We start from the raw sequence: 20,182 nt of genomic DNA, 5'->3' as shown, positions 1-20,182 counted from the left end.
ACTTTTGAGTATTTCAGGAGAAATTCCACCACTTCTGTTGCTGTGCTGTCTCCAAGCAGCAGCCTGAGCCCACATATGGATGAAGTGCAGTGACCACATGCCCACAATAAGACATCCCTCTCTCTTTTAGGTAACATAAACAATCTTCTGGTATGGATAACTTGCAGCCCTGGAAACACACTCTGCAGATGTTCGCTCCACACTTACCACTACCCAGAAACTCCAGTCCTACCAAGTCCTCACTGCTGGTCCCTGTCTGTCTCATCATAAAACACACCTAGCCGTGTTTTTGCAACTTTTGGGAAGAGACAGGATCCCTTTTGGCTCCCCAGGACATTAACTTGTATTTCATTTTGTATTAATTTCGTGCTTTTCATACATGCAATCAGTTCCCTGCCACGGGCTCCTGTTTAAAGTGCTTCAGCGGGTGTGTGGAATGGGCACGGTGCTGTGGGTGCCGCCGGCCAGCTCTGCCTGCCGGCAGCCCCCAGGGGAGCCGCGGTGTCCCGAGCTCCCCGCACGGGCACCGCAGCATTCCCGGCTCCCTGGCGAGGCAGATTTCCCTGCTGTTCACCAGCCGGTAGTGCGGAATTCCTGCCCTGCTGTTTGCCCGTCCCCAAGCCCCAAAGGTGCGCTGTCACCTGTGGAGCCGTGTGAGCGCACACGCCCGGCCCTGTGCGCGCACAGCCGGCGCCTGCACTGTTGGCAGTTCGCTACCCCCTTGCATCCCCCCCTTCTCCGGGCTATATGTGGCATTTCGAAGCTCTGACAATCTGCTTCCAAATGTTTTCCATATTTGTTCAGCCTCCTTGATTCAAATACCAGGAACAAGTCAGCCGGCACAAAGCGAAGCTTTGGGGGGCAGAAAACTCTCACCCCCGTCGGCGTGCGCGCACACACGCGCGTGAAAGCCCAAAATCCGCCGGCATGGGGAAGGAGGAGAAGAAAACCCAGCACAGCACGTCCCCAAATACCCAGAGCCAGACAGGGAAGGCACCCGGAGGGGAGAAAAGCACCGGCTCGACGCAGGAGTCCGCGATGATGAAGAAGAAGAAGAAGCAGAAGAAAGCCAAGGGGGATCCCAAAACGGGCCAGGAGGAGGAATCCCACACTTGTTGTGGCTGCCGTTTCCCGCTGCTGCTGGCGTTGCTGCAGCTGGCCTTAGGCACCTCTGTAACAGTGCTGGGCTTCCTTATGGCAGGCATCAGTTCCTCTCTGCTAGTCAGAGACACTCCATATTGGGCTGGGATAATTGTAAGCATACAGTCTGTTTCTCCATAAAGTGCCTTTGCCAGCATTAATGCAAGCTGCATGACGCTCCACTTTAGACTAACCAACTGCATGCACAACACCATTTGAGTTATGCTAACTATAAATATTCCTGGGATTAAGTGTCTGGCTATACTTTCCCAAGGAAAACTGCTCCTGCAGAATAACACAGCCTTTCGTATTCTTCCCTGCAATACCCAACAGACCTGAAATAAAATACAGGGTTGCTGTTCAGTGGATGTATGTACTAGCTTGTGCTTTGCAGTGAGCTCCTGCCTGGTGATGCTGAAAAGAAATGTTAATTTCTTATGCTGCCTACCCTCTTTGCCCACCAAACCATAACCGTGAGGTTTTGAAAGCGAGAGCATAACTCTGTAACTCGCAACTTTTAGCTGGGCGAAGAGAGCCATGTGTGTCTCCGGAGCTTCCTCGCTGTGCTGTGCTGGAGAACCACTGGGATTTAACCCTCTTCCCACTGCTGCTCCTGCCTGCACGTGGCCACGGGGAAGGGGCTGGCACCAGTGGACGTGGCTGGGACAGGGAGCCCTTCCCAGAGCCTGCTGGTGGCTCCTGCAAAGTCACTTTGGAGTGACACTCCAGCCTCGCCGTGTGGGCCGGGGGGACTGGGCAGAGGGCAGCGTCCTGCTGAGTGTAAATCAGAGGCATCCCTGCTGGGGAAGCCTGGGTTGTTCCCCAGCAGCAGCCACGCCTGCAGAGGTGGGCACGGGGTGTGTGGTGCCATCCGTGGTGTGACTCTGCTGGCTGTGGGCTTGGGGATGTGAGGTTTGCCCGTGGAGGGATGGGGTCAGTGATTATAAGCCTGGCATAGGCCATGGATATAATTGAGCATGCAGGTTTCTTCCCTAGGCAACAGGTTTCAGGAAAATGTGTCCTGAAAATATGCCCTGATGTGTTAGCACAGTTCTGGGTGTTGTCAGACTGTAAGAATTCCCAGCAAATATATTTGTGTTTAGGTACTTAGAGAAAAGATTTCTCAAAGCCCTGAACAGCTATGGGAGCATCTTCTGTAAATGTAATTCGTTGTAATTTGTTGTTGTTATCTGAGCATCTGAACTGACTGGCGTTTGCTGTGTTAACCCTGCTGGGCACCCCTTCAGAGGGTGGAAGGAGCAGGGTCTGAGCTCCCAGAGGAAGAGCTCCTCTGACTCATCTCTTCATGTTTCTCTTCTGACTGAAGAGGTATCCAAGGGTTTAGTGGTGTTTTGTGGAGCAAAAGCCTGCCCTTGCTTGGAAGAGGAATTCCCTCCTGGGAAGTTTTGGCTGTTACAAACCAGGAGGGAATACAGATGATAAAATAGCAATATGTGGCATGTTCACTCCTGCTGTTTATTTTGAGGATTCTGGAGGTCAGATTATGTCTTTTCCAGACAGCACTGTTGCTATCACAGGTTTGAAATAGCTTTTTCAGTAGAAAAAAGTGGGGAAAGAGTGAGCTGGACTGAACTAATGTACAGACAGGGATATGAGAAAAGCCATGAAGCAGCCCCTGGCCCATGTGAATGTCATCAGGGCCCGAGCAGCATTCATTTGAGATGTCCACAAATGGCTGGCCTCCCTTGGGGAGGCCTGAAGCCCCACCAAAGTCACTGCTTTCTGAAAACAGAGCTCTAACCCCTGTTGTTCTCAGCAGCAGCTGCCAGCAGTGGTGACATTTAGATGCCCACATGAGGCAAAGCTCAGGCACTTTCAGAGTTCCCCCCTGAAAATCAGGAATGATTCTCCATATGTGTTCCTGAGCTAGTTCTCAACTCGGAGCAAGAGCCAGCTCTCTGTGGCTGTGGTTGGTGGCCATGTTTTGCACTCACCAGCCAGGGTAGTCCCTGGGGAAACATTTCCTGGGACTGGGGGAGTTTTGGTTCATGTTGCAGGGTTCTCTGGCTGTCGGGAGGAGCAGTGCAGGCTGCCCCGTGGGGAAGGGTGACTGCACCTACGCTCTGAGTCAGATGGTGACTCTCACCTGGGGGACTCTGGTGAGATGCTGAATCACCAGCACACTCGAGCGTGGTTTGATTCCTTCCTGGCTCAACATGAACTTCATGGCTTTTGGTGCCCCTCTATTTACCCTCAGGGTGATGACAGGGACTGTCTGCTGGGGCCACCTGGCCAGGCAGGCTCCTGGGCAACCATGCTGCTCTCCTGTACCCTCAGCCCAAAGCAGAAGGGAAGGAGGGACCTGGTGCTAGGTCAGAGGGAAGTGAAAAGAAAACTGGTGGTAGAAAGGAGAGGATGAAGTGGTGGGGCAGCCCCAGTAGCAGAGCCTGTGTGGAGCACTGGCTGTGGTACCACAGAGCAGTGCAAAGCACATCTGCGGGGCAAACTGCAGGAGGTGCCACAAGGTGCTGCATTTACTTCATTCCTGTGCTGTGGTGTCTCCATGGAGGGACTTGATGCCCAGTGGGACATCAGGTGGAGATGGCCAGAAGCTGCTGAGCTGGAAATTCCAGATGTGCAGTCACAGGGGGCTGCTGGTGAGCTGTGCTGAGGACTGTGCTGAGGACTGGCCTCTGGAGAGCTGGGGAAAACTCCATGAAGGAGAGCCCTTGGCTAGGACCTGCATGTGGCTGGATGTCCTGTGGACTGGTTTTTCAGCTTCCTGGGTTGCACGGAAGGTGTTAGATGTTTGACCCATGTGCTGCTTGAGAACAAACCTCATAGCAGAAAGTGACTTCCCAAAACTCATATATTCACACAGAAATGAGCAACAGGACAGAAAGATGTGGTGTAAAATATCAGAGCATATTTGTTGTAGTAGCATCCCACTCAAGTGCTCTTTCTAAAGGACTTGATTAGTATTCTGAATCAAGAACTTAAAATAATCTATTATCGAGACCTTTTTAGCAACATTAGATATAATGGGTAAAACTTGTTCCTGGTGTTACTCCTTTGGAATTACACCAGGCTGGATTTGACCTCACGGCTGTTAATGCAGGATGACAGAAAAATGAAGGAAAATTGCTAATGTGTTAAATAGACCCTGATTGATTGAAAACTGTTTTTTTTTTTTTTTTTTCTTTATTAGTGGCAAAATGGTGACAACATTCCTTGCTGAAAATCAACTGCTTCAGTGCATTACCATGAATGGAAAGGAACTGTTTTTAGAGGAGCAGCCAGTGGAAAATGCTAGCGAGGAAAACCAGGCAAGGCAGTCTGAATTAAATGGGTTCAAAATCTGACTCTGTAGGTTTATGAGGCTGGAGCAGGCCAGGGATTGGGTTCACCATCCTGGGGAATAAATGTGGCCAGTGATCCTCTGACAGGGAGTGGAGGAGGGTTCCAAGCCTGCAGGGCTCCTTCCCCAGAGCATCGGCCCTTCCCTCCTGAGCCTCTGCAGAAGGAAACAATGCAACTTCCATTGCACCAAGAACGTTTCACCATGAAAACCAGTTAAAACCCAGATAAAACCATAATGTATTTAGTCCCAAATGAGTGGGGCATGGGACAGAAATCAAAGGAAAATTTTATGGACAGAAACCATGGAGCCTACAGGATTTACCACTTCTGCTTTAGGCTTCAGCAACCTGTTCCCCATAAAAAGTCACTCCTCCATTGCTAAGGACAGGCAGATAAATTAAGTTAACAGTAGTGAGGGTAGCATTTGTTTAACTTGCCTGGAGCCAGTTACAGTGCAGGTGCCCAGGTCTGAAGCAGTTGCCTGAGACATGTCCTGAGCTCCCCAAACTGCAGGCTGGACTCCCTGGCAGTCTCATCCTTCTTGCTGTTTTGCAGGAGCTTGGACAAACTCTTCACAAACCCATGAGTGCAGGGCTTTATTTTTTCCTGTGTCTTGCTACTGCCTTGGTGCACAGCTTTGGGCAAGTTACTTAACCTTGCTAAGACTTTGTTATTTTCCCTGCAAAGTGGGGTTAATAGTGGCCATCCGTCACCCCTTGCTTTGAGATCCTGGGATGAAAAGTGTTGCAGAGACAGTAGATATTAATGGTATCCTTTTCATTCCTTTTCATTAGCTTGTGGCCTTTTGACACCCAGAAGAAGTAACGATGTATTTCTCCTTGAAAAACCTACTTTAGATTATTTCTACTGCGATCAAAAGTGGAGAGTTTCAGGGTTTTCATGGGCAAGCTCCCTTTTCAGCCCTGTTTTGCAGACTCAGGGAGTTAAGAAAGTTACAGAAGTGCTGATCAGAAATGATTATCCAGGGTGTTTATTATTTCTGGAAGCTATTTTAAATGTATATGTATAGATGTTCATAAAATTAGGACTTTTAAAAACATTTTTAAAAAGCTGATTTACAAGCAGCTCAAGGCACCAACTCTGGCTCCAGCTGTCACTGATTTTATTGCAAAAAGCATCCCAAAAGATCTGCCATGGGCTGAGCCCACAGCCCAGAAGCTCTGACACTTCTCCCTGCTCCATCTCCCCAGGTGTTTCCCCAGGCCAGAGGATCCCTGAGCTTCACTCAATGGGTGGCCGTGGCTTGTGGCTTTTTGGCATTAGTGCTCAAACGTTGGCTCCTCTGCCCTGGTGGAGGTGATGCTGATGTAGGGCTGTGTGGTGCAAAAGGCAGGCAGTCTTTTAGCTGAAAAAGCAGCTTAATTTACCTTCATTTACCTGGAATCAGAAATGTTTATGTCTCTATTACTTTTGCTTGTTTTTAGGGAAACTGTTTTCAATTTCTAAAGAAGGTAACTCTTAAAACCTGGTGCCATAAAAGTAGCCACCAAAAGTCATACAGGCATCCTTATTTTTTTGGTACAGGCTAGCTTCAGTTATCCATGGGCAAACATCAAAAGGACTGCCTTGAAGAAGAGACCAGTGCTTGTTTGGAGCCACGTGTAGCATCAGAGTGTACTCTCTGCCATTAAATCTCATCCTCTTCCAAGAGTAGCTGTGCATTGATTAGCTGAAATTCACACTTTTGTTTTTCTCAGGTGTAGAGTGGAAAACTTTGATGGGGAGAAATATTCAAACATTCTGAAGGAGTGGTTTGAGAAGGTACTCTGCACACCTGAGGTGTGTCTGATACCTGGCCAGGGGCTGGTCTAATCCTGGACCCCTCTGTGGCTTAGCCCACAGTTTAACTGCAGAATTCCTGGCTGGAATTTCTGCAAAAAGCCTCGGTAAAATTTGGAGAGGGATATCAAACAGGTTTCCCTAGCCCAGGTAGCCTCATGACTGTGGAGATGGTGGCTCTCATAGTCACAGACACACCCCACACAGGTGGTGTTCACGAGTACTCTCAGCCATGCTGCACTTCTCAGGCTGAAAATCACTGCTGGCTCTGTGAACTCCTAATTTTATTCTATTTTTTTGATCCCTCAGGCATTTGTTCAGCCAGGACTGTATTTTTGTTTTAACAGCAGCAATGGACTGCTGCTGCAGCTCCTGGCTGTGTAAGCGACCGTAGCCTTTGCTGAGGGAATTAAATCTTACCTTAGCATAAGTGATGAGCAACTGACCTAAACAGCAAAGATCATTATGGAAAAAATAGCATTTCATTTGATTGTGGATCCTCTTGCAGGGTTTTGATGACTTTACAGGTTTTAAGATAAAGTTGTGGATCTGCCAGGGGGTGTTATTGAATGGCTGGAAGGGACCTGTAGTAAAGACAACATTGTTTTATTCTGTAGGTGGGGCAGGGATGCCCAGTTATTGTTTATGGCTGTTAAAAGAATGATTTCCCAGATGATGATGGCCTGTGCCTGCAACCACAATCTATGTGTTTGTCATTATTATTCTTATAGCTGTTATTTCTGGGATTAATTTACATGCAACTAAACTGTCCTTAAATTTAGCAAGGAGTCTATAAGGCGTAAAAAAAATAAATAAATTAGGGCACAGTACCTCTGTGTTGCAGACATGTGACTTCTTTCATATGTGACGGTGAGACCCAGGCTGACCTGAGGCTGATGAAAGCTGGCAGTGAAAGCTGCCTGCAGCACCCACTTTCATCACAGCTTCCTCAGACCTCATAAAGCAAATCAACTCCAGTGCTGCTGTCTGCAACAACCTGTAGAGATGTCTGGCACCAGAGGTGATCCAGGTTTATAATGGCAAAGCCAACAGGGACAGGTTCTTTCCTGCATCGAAATCTGTGTCCAGGGGGAGTGCTAGACTTGGATAAAGTGGCTTCTCCAAAGGTGTAGACAGGAGCTAAGCCTTGCCATATCTGATAAGGTGGGAGAACTGTTAAGCCAAGTATCACCTGCGAGGGAGAGCCAGAAATCCAGAGATAGCTGCAAGAGATCATTCTTTACCTGTGTCCCTAAAAGCAGAAAGATCCCCAGTGTCTCCAAGTCAGCAACTGCAATACAAAATAACTCATCCATAAAGGAAGTGTCTTCCTAATTCTGTTAACAGCAATTTTCCTCCTGAAGTTTGAGTTTACATTCTTATTAAATAGGAAGAGTCCTCCTGTGGGTCCCAGCAGTGCTGTGTGGCATTGCAAGGTGTACCTGGGAGAGGTTTTGTCCTGCAGTGTGTTTGCTTTCTGCCCCTAAAAATTATAGCAGGAGGTTCTCGCTAACAAAGCTCCCATATATAGAGCTATACTGTGTCTTTGTGAGTTTTGCAGCATTTGCCTTGTGATGTGGCACAGACCCAAGATGCTCCTTAGAGCCAGGTTTTTGTCCCCTGCCTTCATTTCTTGGTGGATGTTCCCAACCCTCCTGCTTTACCAGTGAAGGTTTTCAGGATGCTCTGGGTAGGAGGTAGTTTGCTAGCGAAAACCACCTATTCTACATTTGGGCTAAAATTGTAGCAACAACAAAAGGAAAACCAGTTTCACAAGCATACAAGGGAGAGATGGAGACAGGATTAGAGCAATCTGTGGTTTTGAAATCTGTCAGAATAAAGCAAACCACATGAATATGTCAGCGTGCAAAGATAATGAGTGCAAACCACAGCGGAAATTTGTGCCCTACGTGTTCTTATTTCCCCTAATTACACATAACCTTCCTCATCCTTGCCACGTGGTGTCCTTGTGCTCTTCATACACCTTGTGCTGAATCCTTGCAGGAGCAGATGGGATAACATGGCAACAGGTTCCTGCCTTCTTTGGGGTAGGAGCAAGCTGGAAAATTTGTCCTCCTGTTTTGATTGTGGCTTAAAAAAACAATAATTCTTAAGTCACTTTTCAGCCCTGTTCCTACCCATTGGGAGGAATGTCTACTGCTTCCCCCATAAAAAGAAATATTATTATAAATTTGGTACAGCCTAAATATTTAAGTTCTTCAGCCAGTGTTAGTAAATAGCTGTTCTCTTGGGTTGTGAACTGGGGGGATTTCACAGGGTATGCCTTAAGCAAAATGAAATCTTTACCTTTCCTAAATACTTCTGTATCACATTTGGGTCTTTTTCTAGGCAGCGCTTTCCAAAATTAAATTCTTCCCTTGGATAACCTTTCACGTCACTACCTATTCGGCAAGGGGTGTGTTAGTCCATATGGAAATTTTGAAGTAGGATCTTGAAATAAACTCGAGTTGAAATATGCACAGAAATGCAAATTCCTGTGTTTCTGGATAACAGTTGACCAGAGCTGATCTAATTAAGTGCTGTCCTGCAGGTCTCAGAGAATCTGTTTTATTTGTGTAACAAATGCACATCGATTGGTGGCAAGCACGTGCCGAAGTGGGTTCAATTGCATTTTCTGTTGTGTGCTCAGTCAATAAGGCATGGGAAATGTGTGCTTCACACTGGGATGTGGCAGTGGCTGTTGCAGCACCAGGATGCAGGATTACCTAATGCTGCTTAGCAATCAGCATCAACAGCACCTGTAACATGCCTGCAGCTGTTGTAGTCACTTAGAGGCTCCTAAAAAATACTTACCAGTGGATTTTTATAGTTATTCTGTTACACTTCACAGGTGTAATTCAAAGCTGATCTATTAATAATGTATAAAATAGCAGCATAGAGCTGTTTCCTATATAAACGTTCCACGCTTTGGTTTCCTCCAAGGAGTGAATTTACCTTTAAAGAGCTGAAATGTTAAACATATGTGGGTCATAATTCTCAGCCACGTTATTTTTTACTGCCACTTAGAAAAACACACATCTCTGGTTAAAAAAAAAAAAAAAAAAAAAAAAAAAAAAAAAAAAAAAAAGGTAAAAATGTTATTGTATTGTTATAAAAGAAGTACTTAAGCTATCCAAAATATCCTGGCCAAGACTTGCTGGAATCCTGAGCTCCTTTTAACTGATAGCCCTTTGTATTGGAAGCTTCCTGAAGATCCTGCCACGTGTGAAGCCAGCAGGAGCTTTGCAAAAATTGTCCGAGGCACTTGATGGCAGAGAGAAAATTCCAGCACTGGTCTGTGCCCTCGGGAATGAATGCAGCTCTGTCAGCCTTCTGTGGTTAAATGGAAGGAGGAGTGGGAACAGTCCCATGATGTCTCATGGCAGTCACCTGGGGGCAAATCTGGCTCTCAGTCCATGCAAGTGTAAATGCCCACTAGTGTAGCTGAAGCAAAGCAAATTTGATTCATTGCTCATAACAAGATCCTTCAGCACCAGATCCTGAAAATCCTTAGGTTCAGCTTTGATCTGAGGAGCTCCTATGATTTGTCATGAATTTTGGGGATATGATGTTAAGACAGTGTGTTTAAGTTTTTTTGGTTTTGTTTGTTTGTTTGTATTGTTTTTTAAGTTCTTGGTGCAGGTTCTTCAGCCATTACTGGCACTGGGGGAGTTTATAATTTGGATATTATCAGCAATAGGATCTCTTGAGATTTAAGTTTTATGGGCATGTTAATTGAATTAAAAGATTAATATGCAGTGCAAGGGACCAAGGACATAGACAATTAATCCCGAGAAATAAAACATGGTTGAGTCACACAGAAGCACTACAGGGCAAAAAAACCCCAGCACTGAAGGACCTTTGACAAGAAAGGTTGTTTTTTCCCCAGACAACCCTGTCAGCTACGGCTGTCAACAATAAAAAGAAAGAAAGAAATAAATTGGAGGCCGTGTATAAGTCACAGGACCAGAATATAAATACACATGACATGGAAAGGAGTAAATAATACTGACGCATTCTTTAGAAATGTTCTCAGGCAATACTTCCTATTCATGTCCCACTGAAATGACATGAAATAAAACTTCATGGGGAAAAGTGTTACTAATCACCCAGGTTCTTGAGGGACATGGCTCTGTGTGTTGGGAGGCACTTCTCCTTTGCAGGGCTGCTGTCTTGGGCCTTGCACCAGCATTGCAGATGGAAAAAGTTTGATACTTTCTGCAACAGATCATAAAAAGAACGTGTTTATCCATTACTGTCCAAAAGGCCAGCTGGGCATTTTTCACTGCAGGTCAAGCTCCCTGTAGAGTCAGAAATCTGGGTGTGAGCAGTGCTTCCAGGGCATGCAGGTGGGGATGGAGCTGTGATGGAGCCCCACACTCCTGCAGGAATCTCTGTGGCATAGCCCCACCTTGGCAAAGGCAGCTCACACACAGCTCTGGCCAAAGAGGGCAAATCCCACTGCTCCGGGAAAGCAGTGTATTAATGCTCAAATTAATGGCAACTCTTCCAAACTTCAGAAGTAAAATGGAGGGGTAAAAAAAATACAGAATCTTGCTGTAGTCACTGAGAATTTAATAGCTGTCATTTATAACCAAAATGCTCCTAACAGAGGGGTAAAGACTTGCTCCTGGCCCTGCATGTAGAGAGGACCTCTGAAAGAACAGTGCCTGATCTCATCCAAAGTCCCCACTAAGGCTCATCACATCTAAAATGGCTTTTAAAGGTGTGATTTGAAGGGTCATTTAAAACCATGTGCATGCCAACAACTCACCTGTTTCTCCAAGGCAGCTCAAATGTGCACATGTTCCTCTGAACACAGCTCCAGCTGCCCACAGCCTCTCATGCCCAGATCCAGCCCCACAAGGAGCTCTCACCTGGTGCCTGGGTACCCATCTCCTCCATTCAGGGGATGAACTGCCAAAAAGCAGCAGTCTGCTGCTCCTGAGTCTTCCTATGAAGTTTATTCACTGATCCTCCAAAAAGTAGCAGAGGAGGGCACTTGACTGGAGTGCTTATCACAGTGTGGGGCCACACGGAGTTTTCTAAACACAAAAAAACAAATCACATTTATTGGGCCAGTTCCTCAGAGGAGGATCTTCCCTTCTTACATGGAAAATGCCAACCTGTGAGTACCTGCTCCTGCAAATAAATCCAGAATTAATTATAAAGATGGCTAAATGAATAAACAAGTGTGCAAATACTTTTCCATTACTTTTAACCTTCAGCAATTACTGTCACAAGGCTAAAACACAGCTTCAGATTGCAGGGGAGATGGATACCTTCTTTAGTAAGGTGTCCACTCTAGAAGAGGGTGAAAGCCCCTGCAATAAACTCCGCTGCTTCTTACCCAGTGGCAGCCATGGTTTAATGATTTAAAACTTGCATGGGTGACATAAAATCCCTTTCAGCTCCCAGATCTACATAGGATGGTGCTCTTTGGGCTTGCAAGCCCAACTTCAGAAGCCTTCTGCTCTTTTTTGATGGTTTTATGGGCAAAAACCCAACACACATCCCGGGGCCGTTGCTGTGCTGCGTCTTTGATGACTTTGCTTCCACGCTGCTTCTTGGGTTATGGTCCTGAAAACACACAAAGGTGTCTTGGCTTGGGGGCAGGGGGAAAATTGTGTTTTGTAGGGTTTTTTTAACCTTGACACATTTTATGTCTCTTCCCTTGCAGGTCTGTGTGGTGGCCTTAGTGGGATTTGTTATGCTTTGTATTTCATACCAACCCGATGAGAAGACATGTATGCAGTTCACAATGAAGGTACCTTAACATTTTTTAAACTTTTTTTTTTTCCTCATGTCATTAAATATCAGAAAAGTTGATACAGGGAATATTTTAAAACCACAGGAAAAGAAGTGAAAATATACCTGAAATACAGGAACGGTTTTCTGTTACTTTCCAGGCAGCCAAGGAAGAAACTGTATCCTGTAAAGGGGAAACTCTAATATAATTTCAAACAAGATACCATTTTATTCACCATGTTTTAGGAATATAGACAAAGCTGGAATAATTTGGGAAGTGTTCAGAGAATTTAAGGAGATTAAGTGGAGGCAGTGAGCAGGGTAAGAAGAAGGGTGGCATAAAATGAGTCCACTTAAGCCAAGTTTTAATATTTAATGGGAAAGTACTCAGAAAGCACGGGGACATGCATTCTTCCACAAAGCAAATTCCCGTCTGAGCACTGGAGGAACTGCACCATACCCCACCTTTGTCTCCAAAACTGCTTTGCTGACACTGGTGAGCAACTAGAAGAGCAGGGCTGAGAACTCTGGTTTTTAATACCGTTTTTCCTCGGCTGTTTTTCCTTATTATTGTAATTTTCAGGGCTCTTAATATTTTGCAGACACATAATAACCGAGAAAAATACCGACGCAAGCAGCACAAAATAACAGTGATTATTAACTGGAAAAAGGCAGAAGGAAACAAAATGCAAGGAGCAGCTTTTCAAACCATCCATCCTCCCTTAGAAATTAGACCCCGGTGTGTCTTTTGTGTCTTTCTCAAGCTTCTCCAGTACTTAAAGAAAGAAAGGGAGAAGAACAATTGTGCCTGCCCTGTGGCTGCCTCTGCATTGTCCCCTGTCACCTTTCCAGCCCCAAGGAAGGTTACTGGGCTGGGCGGGGGCTGCCACGCCAGGCTTTTTACTGCCTGCCCCGCAGCACTAAATTGAATTTGGCATCCAGGCAGGAAGGGAGTCATCCCTCGTGTTGGGAACGGCATGTCGGGCTGGGCAGCTCAGATGTCTCTGCCACACACCCTGACCGTAAGGGGTGTAAACCATCGTTCCCAGTAGGAAAACTGACGACTTGGAATTGCTCCCGAGGTGATGTAAAATGGGCCATTCCTGTCACCTGGCAGAGCTGGAGCTTAAGTCTCCCTGGTTCAGTCAATAGCCCGTGGACTGTTGCTTGCCCAAGGCACCCTCCTCCCCAAAATCCCCCTTCCCAGCATTTCCTATTGCAGCATGCCACAGAACTCCATCATTCCCAGGCCGTTCACCTCTCCTGCCCCACGGGAGCTGGATAACAGGACAAATGGCTTCTGCCTGAAGGGCTCACATCTATTTTAACAAAGTAGGAGCTAAAACTCACCTCCAGGGCTTTGATCACATTGGACTCATCTATATCTCCAGTATCACTTCTGGAATCTTCGAATTTCAGTTAAAGGCTGTCTCTGAATGCTCTAAAAATGAGCATTAGCTATGACAAGGCTGAGGATGCAAGATTGCAGTCATGAGACAGATTGTTCAGAGGGTTGTTCTTTTCTCCTTGAGGGCCTGATGCTTCATCAAGCACTGCAGTTGGGTTCAGCCCAATCTGCTCCGACTGTCCTTACGGGGTCTGGCCCAGGTCCTGCCCTCACACTGGTGGCTGGTTCCCATCAGCCAAGCGTCATCCAACAGGAAAATCTTGGCTGAACTTCCCTGGAGTGTCCCAAGCACCCCAAGGATCGCTGTGAGAGGAGGAAAACACAAACACACACACGCACACACACTCACACACACACACACACTCACACACGCACACACACTCACACACACACACACACACTCACACACTCACACACACACACACACACTCACACACACACACAGACACACACACACACACACACACACACACACACAGACACACACACACACACACACACACACACAGACACACACACAGACACACACACACACACACACACAGACACACACACACACACACACACTCACACACACACACAGACACACACACTCACACACACACACACACACACACACACACACAGACACACACAGACACACACAAGGCCTGGGAGATTTGGGTCAAACCCCAAGCTGACATTGTGAGTGACTCCCTCGAGGTGGAAAACAGGAGGAGACCTGTGCTCTCCTCTCTGCCTTCCTGCCTCTTGGCAGCTTCTTCTTTCATTTCACACTTGCATGAGCCCTGGGTCCTGTTAAAGGAGGAGGTGTGAGAACTGCTCTCGGCAGAAGCCCCTTCCCGAGACTGCTGTGGGTACCCACAGCACGCCATGTGTCCCTGAGAAAGGGAGGCCACCCGAGGGGAGGGACAGCCAGTGCCTCGCAGGAAAATCTTGAGCCACCCTGTGGACTTCCTGGGCTGTGTGCTGACATTTGACAGATCAGTCCCTGTGGTCCTCCCCACGGTGCCCTGTGGGGTAGTGACACCCTCTGCTCACGCTGTGACACACCACAGCTCCTGTTTCCTGCGGGGGCTCATGCCTGAGCCACCACCGCCCTCAAAACAGGCCTCCTGCTCCACCTCTGAAAACCCCTCTGCCTTCACCTCTGATAACTATGAGAAGCCTTTTCCATGAGGAACTTAATCCATCTTCCTGTTATTTATTTCAATTTAGTCATGACAAAAACTATTGCCAGTAAATATTGCTAAAATGTCTCTTGCTCATATGAGGAACACGAAGGAAGATGAGCTGCCGTGCTCTGATCTCATTGTACACTGTCTCTCCCCACTTCCCTTTTCTCCTTCTATTTAAGCAGCAATTGCAGTGCCTATCTATCTCTCTGAAGCTGTTAAAAAACAGTTTTCCAGTGACAAGTCCTGGTTCCTGGGCAGCGCCCACCATGCAGTTGTATTTGTGATGCTGAAGTTGCCTCCAGGTCTGGCATGTGATTAATCTGCTGATGGAATCTCAGCACTCACTGTCTTGTGCTCCCTCAGAGGCAGTGCTTGCATTTGGCTCACCTTTGATATTTGGAAACGTGTTCATTTACAGCAGCTTGCAGAGAGATTCCTCTGCAAACATCTTGTAAGAATAATAAGCTTTTTGGAAATTGCCCTGTGTCCCCCATGCATCTCCCTTTGCTTCCAAGGATTATTGTAAGAGCTGCCTGTGTATTCAGACTCTGAGATTTCCTTCCCTTTAGAAACACAACAGAAAAATTCTCCCTTACTGTACCTGGAGCATGGATTAGGCTGTTGTGTCCTGACTTTGGATAGAAGTTGGCAGCTAAATAAAATACCTGCCAAGGAAGAATTAGGCACATGGTGTAGTCTTGGCTTAGTATCTCATCTCTTAGGGAGGCCTGATTCAGCCTTCTGCTGGGTTGAATCCAGGGACTTCCACCAGGATTTCTATATCACAGAACCACCAAGGTTTGTCCATTTTCTGTTTTCCCCATAGAACACATTTTCACCATCTTTGAAAACAATTCCATTGGCTTATGAATTACCACATCTTGGTTTGGAGGGGGTCCATCAGTCAGCAGCACTCCATCTTTTGTATGCTTCATACGAGGAGGTGGCCCCATTTTCCAGCTTCACCTTTCCCATGGACCCCTCCCTTGAAAGCTGCAGGGGCAAAGTAATTGTGTTTAGTAAGAGCCACCCTCATTTTGAAGCTGCCCTTGGTTTAAGGCCACAGGGGAAGTCATTAAATTTAATAGCAGCCAAGTCTTGGAAACTAAGATCTCTCAGTAAGAATTTGGTGATATGAGGGGGAAAATGTACATAGTGCTTCAGGACCTGCAATAATCCCAAAATTTATTTTTTTCAAGCTGGCAACCAAACAGAAGATAGATTCACACTGTAGATATAAGAAAATACACCAGGAGTGTGAATTTTATCAAGACATACATACTTGGAGTTTCAAGGTCATAAAAAATGCTTTTATATTGATATTTTGCTTGCAGTATTGAGGTTAAGAGAGAGAAAGAGAGAGAGAAGCTGCTGTTTAAAATAACAGATTCCAAACCATGCCATGTGTCTGACAGATAAGACGCCAAGGAAAATAAATGTTTTTACAGTGCTGAACAGAACCAAAAAATGCAATTTTGGCAAAACATAGAGTATGATTTTAATATACATTCACACATATTTTGTACGCAGTGCAGCAACTGCCAGTTCCACCTATCAAAAGCAAAGGGAAGTCCATATGTGCTGGTATCCAAAGCTCTCAGGTGAATCCCGGAGTGTCAAAGGCTCTGACTTGCTGCCAGTTTCCATGTGTTTGTGGGGGTGGACTCTGCAGAGCTACCCTTGATAAAAGCCATGCTATTTTTAAGCTGACACTGTTGTGAGGAGCAGTGGAGGTGATGAGCGGACCTTTGTCCTTCTCACACCATAGCACTGGGAAAAGAAAGTGCTTGCTGCCCTTTCATGCCTGTGAAAGACTTCCCCATGTTTATGGGACAGGTTTTGGAAGCAGACTGAGCACAGCACACACTATTTTGTGGAGATCTGCATTCCCATTCTACAGTGGGACCTGGGAAGCAAACAGGCTGGCTGCATCCACAGGGCCACAAGCAGGAGATCAGCCACCCCACTGCCTGATTTGCAAGTATAAATCAGATTTGTTTGGACATGCAAACTGAGAATAACACATGAGCAAAGTCTTGAAACCACCTAAAGCTCAGCACAGCCTGGGGTAAGATGGCAGCCCAAGGCTCAGTCTGCTCAGCTCTGCTTCCAGGCACTAATTTGTCTCAGCTGATGACCGTGAGTCCCGTCAATGCAGGTATGACTGGAGAGGAAAATGTTCGCTCCCTCTCTATAAAGCTTCTTGATGTATGGACACACCAGTTCCTTGGTGCTCTCCCCAGGTCTCAAAATTGCAAGGCAATGCACATATAAAACATGCAAGGCAAACTCTTGAGATGACCTGCTGAAATTCTCATGATAAGGAGCCTTGCAGTTGTTGAAGCAGCCAGTCTCCAGACAGAACATTGTGGGTACACATTCCCTGCGAAGTCCATGCGCTGCATTCCTTGTGTGTTCCTCAATCTCTACAAAGCTAGAAAAGGGGTTTTATCTCTTTTTTTTTTGTTTGTTTTTTTTTCCTTTCCTTCAGCTGCTGTATTTTCTTCTGAGTGCCCTGGCTCTGGTTGCCTGTGTTTTGGCAGTGGCTTTTGCTGCACACCACTACTTGCAGCTGACCAAGTTCACCTGCGATGCCATCCGGGAGTCCTGCCAGTGCAAACTGGACACTGCAGACCCCCTGGGCCGGACCTTCGTGTACCAGGACGCAGCTGACTGTGGCAGCCTGACCAGCATGCTCAGCCTGTACCTCCTTCTGCAGATGGCTCTCAACCTGGTGGCAGCCCTGGTGTGCCTCCTGACGTGCTTCGTGGTGTGGAAGCACAGATACCAGGTTTTCTACGTGGGCGTTCGCTTCCAGCCTCTCGTGGCTGCTGAAGGCCACAGGCAGCAAGTGTAGGGTCTGGGCTGGCAGGGGGCTGTGGCCAGAGATGGGAACTGCCACCGCAGACACCGCGGAGGGATGGATGCTTGGAAGGTTTTTGAAGAGGAAAAACGCTCACATGGCTTTAATGAACATATTTTTCAATCATTTTAGGAGCATTTTTCATGGCTGCTCTTGAGGAAAGGCCTCTTGTGAGATTAGCTAGAGGTCACAGAGTCCTAAAGATGCAGCTGTACAAATGCTCCCCAAAGAGGATCTTTAATAGCCATAGATAAAATCATTGGGAACTCATCTGCAGGGCTACAGCTATTACAAAATAGGGTCCATTTCCCTCTTGCCTTCAGAGAAGCTATGCCAATTTCTACCAGATAAGGATCTGATCCAAACTGCTTAATTATATCAGTGGGAACATGCTTCGGGAATGTATCATATCTTGGTGCTCTGGGCGTAATCCACACTAACCTGATGGGAATTTAACATTCAGGAAAGTAATGAGGGAGGTCAAGACTTCTTCCAATGTAGGTTGAGACCAACATCAAAGTGAATATATTGATGGCTGCCATATAAAATACACATATAACTTTTCAGAGTGATTAATGATATGGGCTACCTAACCTAATTACCAATAAACAACAAGTATGATGGAGTTCACTGAAGGTTCTTTATCCCAAGCCCTACTTGAGACTCCAGGCAGGTTTCTGATATTTGGGAGAAAAGATCAGTTTAAGTAATCTTGAGTTTCACTCCTGAAGTAGAGCATAAATCACTAGTCTTGTTGAAAACTATGTCCCTATTGCTCTAATTGCAGGCTGACAAACCCAGATTTTAGCCAGTTCCACCAATTATACTCCAAGCACAAAAGGCCAAATGCATTTTTGGTGTAACTCCTCTGAAGACAATCAGCCTTACACACCAGCAGTGGAGTTGGGCCAACAGTCCTGAAAGATATATTCCTGCAACAATGAATATTTTTAAAATGGGGTGGAGGGAGGGAAGCAAGAAGAGACTGCCAGTCTCCCAAAGACATCTCTGATAATGATGAGGGCAACAGAATAATGATTTCTAGATAATTTTTAATGAGGATGGAAAAACAAACTGTATTCAGCCAGTACTTTTTCACCCTGAAAGTGCAGCCCTAGAAGTGCTTTACTCTTGTTATCCTTATATCAAGACAACGATGTTGGTTTGTCCCTTGAACTGCCATTTCCACTTGCGCAGCATGGACATCTAAATTTAGGAGCAGTTCCTAATTGGCAGCATTTGGCACTGCCTCCTGATCCATATCTGTGCAAGAGCCAGCTGGTGCTCACACCCTGCCATGACAAGGGATTTCCCGATCCCAGCCAGAACGAGGATGTCTCTGAGGTGGGGTGGAGCAATCACATGCCAGAAAAATTGTGCCATAATCATTAGCTAGGAGGAAGCAAATGAGATTTATATAAAGCTTCAAGGGAAAAAAAAAACCCAGCCAACTTTCTGCAACAAAAATAGTCATCAAAAAGTCAAACACCCAGACTGGCAAAAACCTAGTTGTCTAAGGAACTCTAATCCTACCAAAAAAACCTGTCTTCCAAATGGTGATCACACATCACCCAGGGGCTAGACTGTCAAGCCTCCAGAGTCAGAAGATCACAGCGTAGGGAAACCTCCTGTGGCCCACCTAGAACACTGCTGGGTGTAGGGGCTGTAGTTTTAGTCATGGAAAGTGCCTCTGAAGTAGACATAGCATCACCAAGGTGCTTTCTGCCAAGCCACAAAGTGAGAAGCTGCAAAACATGAAGGGTTTTGAGATCTGCTTCCAAATAACCTTTCTTACGCATCTAAAAGTAACAACCACTGGTAAGCCTGGCTGCGGGGCACATTTGCAAGGGTGCCCATGTCACCACCCATGCCAAGGCCTCAGTCTGCCTCCCAGGCACTTCTGGGGCAAGCTGAGACAGGAGAGGAGCGGGATGGCAGGCTGGTGATGTCAGACTCTTCCTTGGGGCCATCCATGCAGATCTGGCAGGAACCAGCCCATCTCCCACATCTCCAGTGCTGCCAGCAGTGCTCGCAGACCTGTGCCAGGGTCATCCTGCCTGGAGATGGGTACACAAGGGTGCCTCTCAACTTCTGGTGTGCTCAGGTTTGTCCCCCATCCCACACATGCCTCCAGCTGTGCTCTCTGTGCAAACTCAGGGCAGAGGATGTACCTTCCTGGTACCTGCACGGCCCTAGGTGCACCTGCCCCTCCCTCCAGCCAAAAGTGTGGGATTCTCTCTCCACACAGAAAATAACAAGAAGCAGGAAAAGGATCAAAGGGAGTCTGAATGAGAGCTGAGCTTTGAGGCCTCCTCCAACCCTCACCACGGCACAGAAAGAGGAAGGCTCTGCTGGCAGAGCAGGGCATGCTTCCTCCTTCCATCCGTCCCAAATGTGTCTGTTGTTCAGGGGATAGCTTGGTGTGCAGCACTCCAGCCCTGGCCCAGCGGCATTTCCACCAGAGCTGCCCTTTGTCTCTTTAATCCTGTGACCTCTGCCTCACCCGCACGTCTTCACTCCCTGTCTCCCATGGCCTCCCAGGTGCTGGGCTCCCAGAGGCTGTGGGATGGGGCTGGGCTGGCAGTGCCTGGCCTCTGCCTGCTCACCCCGGGCTGAGATTTGCTGGGGCTGCTCTAGAGCACGGCAGACGCAGCGGGGATGATCACAGAGCTGCTGTAAATGCCTTGGGCTGTCGGCAGGGAGGAGAAGGGAGGTCTGGATAAC

The 20,182-nt window shown here is 46.9% G+C and overlaps 1 protein-coding gene across 1 annotated transcript; it reads left to right on the top strand.

Moving 5' to 3' along the window:
- The first annotated feature begins 803 nt into the window (after positions 1-803).
- Positions 804-18,950, top strand: LOC131573210 (sarcospan-like). Its single transcript, XM_058826938.1, has 3 exons — positions 804-1,254; positions 11,942-12,028; positions 17,087-18,950. Exons 1-3 carry the CDS (start codon positions 928-930, stop codon positions 17,450-17,452), a joined length of 780 nt encoding a protein of 259 aa, XP_058682921.1. The 5' UTR covers positions 804-927; the 3' UTR covers positions 17,453-18,950.
- Positions 18,951-20,182: the final 1,232 nt, after the last annotated feature.

The sequence above is a fragment of the Poecile atricapillus genome, chromosome Z (genome assembly GCF_030490865.1).
Source record: "Poecile atricapillus isolate bPoeAtr1 chromosome Z, bPoeAtr1.hap1, whole genome shotgun sequence".
Taxonomy (NCBI): Eukaryota; Metazoa; Chordata; class Aves; order Passeriformes; family Paridae; genus Poecile; species Poecile atricapillus.
Note: the sequence above shows the minus strand (reverse complement) of the source record. Positions and strands in the feature narration are given on the sequence as shown.